This window comes from Podarcis cretensis (genome assembly GCF_951804945.1).
Source record: "Podarcis cretensis genome assembly, chromosome: 3".
NCBI classification, from domain to species: domain Eukaryota; kingdom Metazoa; phylum Chordata; class Lepidosauria; order Squamata; family Lacertidae; genus Podarcis; species Podarcis cretensis.
In genome coordinates, this window is record NC_137172.1 from 98,009,604 (window position 1) to 98,016,967 (window position 7,364).

At 50.3% G+C, this 7,364-nt stretch overlaps 1 protein-coding gene across 1 annotated transcript; it reads right to left on the bottom strand.

Annotated features, from left to right (window-relative positions):
• Positions 1 to 3,055: 3,055 nt before the first annotated feature.
• On the bottom strand, positions 3,056 to 6,685 carry SOX11 (SRY-box transcription factor 11). Its single transcript, XM_079969974.1, has one exon. It carries the CDS (start codon positions 6,321 to 6,323, stop codon positions 5,022 to 5,024), a length of 1,302 nt encoding a protein of 433 aa, XP_079826100.1. The 5' UTR covers positions 6,324 to 6,685; the 3' UTR covers positions 3,056 to 5,021.
• Between the last annotated feature and the right edge of the window lie 679 nt (positions 6,686 to 7,364).

The following is a 7,364-nucleotide window of genomic DNA, read 5'->3' on the forward strand; positions in this document are numbered from 1 at the left end:
GGGGGGACCATTCCAGACAAAATGCAAGTTCTTCTTCCTTGTATATTGCACATTCATTCAAACCCTAAGCTTAGTCCCTCCATCAAACTCACACAATTTCAGATTTGCTTTTGGAAAAGTTGTTTCCAACCCACTCCCACAATAGAACAAATGCAGCTGTACTACTCAATCCAAATAGTTCATATCTAGATGAATTAAGACACACACACACACATGCACACACACACGCATACAAACTACATGTAAGAAGTGAAGAGGCAGAGGCTAGGAACATAGTTCCTGCTATCAATGCAGAGCACTCTTAACTTTAATGCAGTTAATACATAGCTTACTAAATACCAGCAACAATCCCACTGCTTCCCCACTCACCCCCTGCCCATAAACAAGGACGCATGTAAAATAGAGAGACTGGGAGACCATCTCTACCAATGAACATACACCATAGTTAAGAGAATGAAAACCTTTTAGCTCAGTTTGGGCTAAGTAAAGTCTGGGATTTCATCAGGCCCAGTGGATGAACTTGGTGGTGTTCATCTACAAAATTAATGGCTAAATTGCTGAGCAGAGTTCTCTTTCTGCTTCTTTTGCTTTCAAATATTTCAACAGATTGCAACACAATTTTTGAAAGAAGCTATAAATACACTAATAATGTAAGGACCAACCCCACCACCAAAGAATCTTTGTATTATTGAAGGCTATCAGTAGCCAAGTGTATTTCTGGGTATTATATTAAACACAGTGACTCATACTTACACAATGAAAGATATATTACAATTTCTAGTTATGCCAAGATCTTTTAGCCCAATAAACCTTTAGGCCAAACTTTTCCCCCCCATTTAGAATGAGAAGATCTTGATTTGGAGAGTTTTAAAAGCATTCAATAAACTAATTTTAAAATTTAGATGCCCAGATGTCAAGGATTATAAGCATAATTATTTTTTAAAATGCTCTATTTATGCCATACAAACGTGCAGGCAGGACTAGACCTTCAGCAAGCCTGAAAGCCTACAGTACTGGTTTCTAGAGTTGCCAAGAGAGTAAAATGCCCACGTAAACTACCAACAGCCCAATCCTAAGTACGTTTCACACACCAAAGTAAGTCCTAATAGTTTGAGCAGGTAAAATGTAATCACACCTACTTATCCCTAAATTCTATTGAACTTCCTTAGACCTACTTCTGAATAAAACATAGTTAGGGCTGGTTACACTGAAGTTTGCCAGCACAGGTGTACTGACAATTGTGCAAGTGATTTATTTGTAAAACTTAAAGAGAAAAAAGGATGGCCTGCCACCACAGGTCATCCTTCTACCTAAGGCTGCAATCCTATACCAACTTGGGACTCAACGGCATTCACCTCTTCAGAAAACATGCATAGGATTTCCGTCTACTTAAAACATTCGTCCGTATTTGTTGTCCAAAGGCCCAAAGTGTAAGACTGAAATGCAATAGAACATTGTTGCTGTTTCCCCTTCCCCTTCCAATGTGCATGAAAATATCTATCAATCTGGGGCAGAAGATTAAGCCCCCCTGCCTGTGGCCCATCTATAGGCCCAGGTCTCAGTATAGAAAAGGGAACTGGAGCATGTCTCATTGGTAAAGCGGCTCCCTGCTGCTCTGGCTGCTGATTAAGCAAGAGTGTAATAAGGCAAGGGAGATGCAAAAGGCCTCCTCTCCTCCAGAGCATCTTTTTACAGCTACCCAGAGGTCCCGCCCAGGCCAATAAAGAGAGGAAAGCAAGAGCCACAACCGCAGCTTCAAGAGGTGGCTGCCGGCTGGGTTCTGCACAGGCTCAATAGAAAAGTCCATTGGAAAGGAAAGGGGGAGGGGAGCCTGGAAGCGAAGGACTACATCCAAGTTGCCTATAAAACACACACACACACACACCAGGGCTCTTCAATTATATCCAGTCGAAAGGCTGTGGGATGAACTGGAGCTGAAGGGGAGGGGGAAGAAGAAGAAGAGGAAGAGAGGAGAGCTGCCTCGATGAAAAATGAGAGAAGCCACGAGCAGCCCTCCTCCTCCCCCCGCTGAAGAGAAAAGGTAGCCTCCCTTCGCGCATACAGGGGCTGGAAGGGGGAGGGGAGATGGATGCTCACGCTGCTGTCTCCCCAGCCAGCCGCCTCCCCTCCTCCATCCATCCCGGCGCGCGCGTGCGCGCACACACACACGGCCGCACGCACACTCTCTCTCTCTCACACACCCCCCCCTCGCTCCCTTTCCGAGCTGGCGCGCCAGACGGAGGCGCGCACCCCACGCCCCCTTCTCCTCTGGAAATTAGGATGGAGGAAGAGGAGGAGAACGGAAGGAACGGTCTGGGAGGCAAGCGGCGCGCTCTTCCAACTACCCACGGCTAAAATAACGGCAGGCACGGCTCAGACTGAAAATTTGACCGCACGAACCTCTTTCCTGCTCCCCCCCCCCCCGCCCGACAACAACACACGCCGACAACGTCACTCCTCGTCCCCATCCCCCTCCAGCCGCGCGCTCCTGAGGCGACGCAGCAAACAAGCATTCCGAGCGGAGACCGAGCGCCCGCCGCGCATGGTCAAGACACACCCCCTTCGCCTCGTCCCTCATTTTTCACGCTTCCCGCAACAGCACCTCAAGGAGAGCGCGTCGAGAAAGGAGGGGGGGGGGCGAGAAAAAGGCGTCCCTTCTCCTCGGAGAAATAAATAAAAATCTTTTTTTTTTTTCCTGAGAGAAGGGTGGAGAGCGGGGAGGGTGTCCGTGGCGAGAGGGATATCTAAGAGAGAGAGACCGTTGTGAGAAATAAACCTCTCGCCTCAGTCACACAAATGAGCGCGCGCGCACACACACACACACACACCCAGAGCCTGAAGGTGACCCGCCCGCCCGCCTCCAACACAGCACAACTACACGAAGCTCCCACATACACACAATCCCTTCCCTGCCGGCTCCCAAGGACGCGAGCATCCTTGGTACCTGCTGCCACCTCTCTCTCTCTTGACAGGAAGAAACCCCCGCGCGCGCCGCCCAAACGCACAGCCCGAAAACACGCCCTGGCTGAACCAGAGAGCCCAGACCGCCTTGCCTTTTCTTTTCTTTTTTCCCCCCTTCCCCCTCCCCGGGTTCAGCCTTCCTGCTTCGCCTCCGCCCACTCAGTACCTCCGACGAAAAAGCCTGAAGGAGGGGATAACTGAGGGGAGAGGGGGAGAGAGAAAGGGAGAAGGCGCGAGGGAGAAGAGGATATTGGAAGGGGGGAGAGAGGGAGAGAAAGCAAGGGAAGAGGTCTAAAAAGAGGAGGATCAGCCCTTTGAAAGTCTATATGCTACCTTCAACCTCCCCCTTTTTTTTCTCTTCGCTCCCCTCCCCCCATATGACTCCCTGAAGCCTCAGCTAAGGCTCCTCCATGGGTGAGGGAGGGGTTGGCTATTATACATGGCGTCTCCACCAGCGCCCCTTCTATAGACACTAATAGCGAATCGAGTTTCTATCAGTTCCAGCTGATTTATTAAAATTGTCAAGATACAGACTTTCAGCATTTCTTTCTTTTTTAAAAAAAACAAACAGGCAATGATGTCGACAGTGCACAAGTCTGCTTTTTTGCCACTGTTTGCTACAAAATACGCAGATGGTCTGTACTTTATATTGCACAAAATGAGAAACTTTTTTTTTACTATGTGCCTTTCTTTTTTCCCATTCCATCTTTTTTTTTGCTTAAAAAAAAAAGTCGAGAATCCAGTTTCATACCTTCCATCTGGGCCCCCATCCACATATCACAGCGTATGAGATACATAAATTCCTACTATAGTACAGTACATATACAATCTTTTAAACTAAGATAACAGCTCTGAGGTCTATATCACCATTTTCAATAAATCTTTACCTACAAATATTGAACAAATCTGAACTATAGCTGTACAAAAAAAGTGTTTCTTTTTTTTCTTTTTAAACCACAAGGCCTTTAGATGCAAGGATTTTTTTTTAATCCTTTTAAAACCAGGACATAAACGTACCCATATAACTTGCATGCTAAAAACAGAGGAAAAAAAATAAAACATAAAAATAAAAGGGAAGAAGTGCCTGAAAAGTCTTACTGAAAAAACACAGCAAGAATGTTCCCTTTCACTGTACAAAAATACGCCTGAAAATATATTAATTTTTAAAAAAGACTGAGGTCTGTTATGTATCAAAAATGTTTCAATACCTTTGTGTACTGAGGTCTAGGCTGTCTGGTATTCAATCAAGGAGGTATAAGGGAACAAGTTACAAAAAAAAAGTTGGCAAGTAGAAATCACATTTGTAAAACCATAAACAATTTGATCTGAAAAGTAAACTCTGATCGTAAGTCAGTTCACAGTTTTTGTTTTTTGTAAGCGTTTGTACAGTCTGCATTTTTTTTTTCCAAGCTCCCTGCAGCTTTGTTAAGAATCGGATGCATAGAAGACATCAGTTTTCTCCCTCCAAACAAACAAAAACAGTTGCAATGGTCCCTTTTACAAATAAAAAGAGAGAGAGAGAGAAATATATCAGAAAAATCAGAACGGTCCTTTAAAAATCTTTGTAGGAGAAACAAAAAAAATCCACAAACCCCCTTGAGTAATAGTTGTGCTGCCAAAAGACTTTCTTCTTCTTCTTTTTTTGCAGACCATCTTCCAGACTTCAATCGCAAGACCCACAAACTTCAAACAGCGCCTTCTGTATCTTTGTAACCCCCAGTCCCATTTGCTTTTTTCTTCTCTCCTTGCTGCTGCTGTTGCGACCACCAATTAAAATCAGAAGGGAAAAATAACAAAAACGGGAAGAAAAAAAAATCACAACTCCAGACTCGGTTTGGAACTAACTTCAAGACTTAGAAAAAAAGAAAAGGAAAAAAAAACCCAAAGACATTTTTTTTTGTCGTCGTTACTTCAAAACTCCACCACTTTTCAGCGTGTAAGCATCTCTCTTTCCCGGATCTGCCCCTCTCTCTGCTTCCCAGTCCTTTTGATCGCTCTCTCAGCTTGTTCACCTGCCCATCGCTTCTCCTTCTCCTTCTCCTCCTCGTCCTTCTCCTCTCTCAGTAGGTGAAAACCAAGTCGGAGAAGTTCGCCTCCAGCCAGTCCCCCGCGATCATCTCGCTCAGCTCCGGGGTGCAGTAATCGGGGAACTCGAAGTGGGAGCCCAGGCTGCCCTCGCTGAACGAATCCAGATCTTTGTCCACCAGCGAGAGCGACAGGTTCCCGGCGGCCGAGCCGACGCCCAGCTCGGAGGCGGCGTGCGGGTGCTGCGAGAAATTCAAGCTCAGGTCGAACATCAGGTCGTCGGCCTCTTCGCCGCCGCTGGAGGAGGACGACGACGACGAAGAGGAAGTGGAGATCGAGCGGGAGGAAGCCGGCGGCAGGCCGGCCTGCGGGGCGCTCTTGGGCATGCTCTTGAAGCCGTAGTACAGGCGGCCCGCGCTGGCGCCGTGCGCCGCAGCGCCGCCCCTCACCTCGTCGTACAGGCTGGCGCCTTCGCTCGACTCGGCCGACGAGCTCAAGGTGGGGCTGGCCGGCACTTTGGCCACGCTGTAGCGCCGCAGCTGCTGCTGCTGCTGCTGCTGCTGCTGGCGGCGGCTCTCCTCCTCGTCGTCGTCGTCCTCGTCGTCCTCTTGCTTGATCCGCAGCTGCAGGTCGTCCTCGTCCTCCTCGTCGTCGTCCTCGTCGTCCAGGAAGACGCACTTGGCCGCCTTGCCGCCCCCTTTCAGCGCGCCGAACTGGGCGTACTCGTCCCCGCCGTAGTCGCCCGGGTGCGCCGCCAGCTTCGTCCCGGGCTTCGGCGGAGACGACGACGACGTCTTCCCTTTGCTACATTTCTTGCTGGAGCTTTTGGCGCTTTTGCTGCTGCTGCTGCTGCTGCTGCCGTGGTTGCCGCCTCCTCCTCCTCCGCCGCCGCCGCCGCTGGTGGGTGTGTTTTTCTCCGGGCTGTGGTTGTTGGCGCTGCTGGGCTTGGCGGACGGGTCTATTTTGGGCTTTTTCCTCGGCCGGTACTTGTAATCGGGGTAGTCGGCCATGTGTTTGAGGCGCAGCCGCTCGGCCTCGCGGATGAACGGGATCTTCTCGCTGTCCTTCAGCATTTTCCACCGCTTGCCCAGGCGCTTGGAGATCTCGGCGTTGTGCATGTCGGGCGACTGCTCCATGATTTTTCTCCGCTCGATCTTGGACCACACCATGAAGGCGTTCATGGGCCGCTTGATGTGGCCCGAGGCCGTTTTGCACCAGTCCGGGTCGCTCTCGTCCAGCGCCACCGGGCTGCAAGCCATGAACTCGCCTTCCTCCGTATCCATCGCTTCTCGGGGCAGGTTGCTCTCGGCTTCTGGACTTTCCGCTTGCTGCACCATGGTGGGGGTGTGTCGCTTCGCTTGAGTTGCTTGCCTTGTCGCGTTTTATTTGGAAATAATAATAATGTTCTTTTTCCTTTTGCTTGGCTCCCACCGGCTGCTTGCACACCTCGAGCGAGCGGTTGCAAGGTGACGCCCGGTGTGCAAGTTGCAAGCGGCTTTTTTTTTTCCCCCTCCTCCTTTCCTTTCCTTCTCCTGCTCCTCTCCCTGGGCTGCTGCCGCTGGCCGTTCCTCCAGCAGCGGCAGAAGCAGGACTCGCTCCGGCTCTTTCCCCTCCCCCTGCAGCAGCCACAGCAGCCGCCCGGACCCAGAGATGTCGCTGGATCACACTCCCCCTTCTGCAAAAGTTGCGGGTCCTCTCCGAACTAGTTATCAGGGTTTCATATGGGTGACATCACTCCCCGGGCCAGCCAATGGCGCCGCTCCGCCCCGCCCCTCGGCTCCTCCCCTCGGCCTTTATTAAGTTCCCCCACATGTCTGCTGACACACCCCCTTCGCCGCGGCTCTTGCAAACGGGTGGAAGTGCGAAGGGGGCCGGGCTTGCAGCTTCGTGGGGAGGGGGAGACAGCCAGCGACTGGCTCGTAGATGGATCATTAAAGCTGAGTTGGATTAATGATTTCAACCCTCTCCTCTCCTTCGGTTTCCTAGAGCCCGGACGCCTTTGCAGAGCATTTACGGTGATTATTTTATTTACCAGAATCCGCCAAGGTGAATCTGGTGAGAGATGATTCCCACATCGCCGGGTGTCGTGCTGGGTGAGCTCATGGCTTGTAGGAATCGAAGCTTGTCCTCCGGGCATCGTCTCCTGCTTCGGGGTTTTGCTTTTCGCGCAGCAGCTGTAGGTGGCGCTTGAGTACCGCGAGCTCCTGAAAGGGAGGCTCGCCTTTCATTTCATCTCATTTTGGCGAGACAAACAATTATTATATACATCCTCCGGATTGCATATTGTTTGATTTCCTTCCTCTTTCCCAACCCCCCCCCCTCCCTGGACCTCCCATCCTACTAGATCCCAAAGTCGAGCTATATTGGTGCCTTTCGCG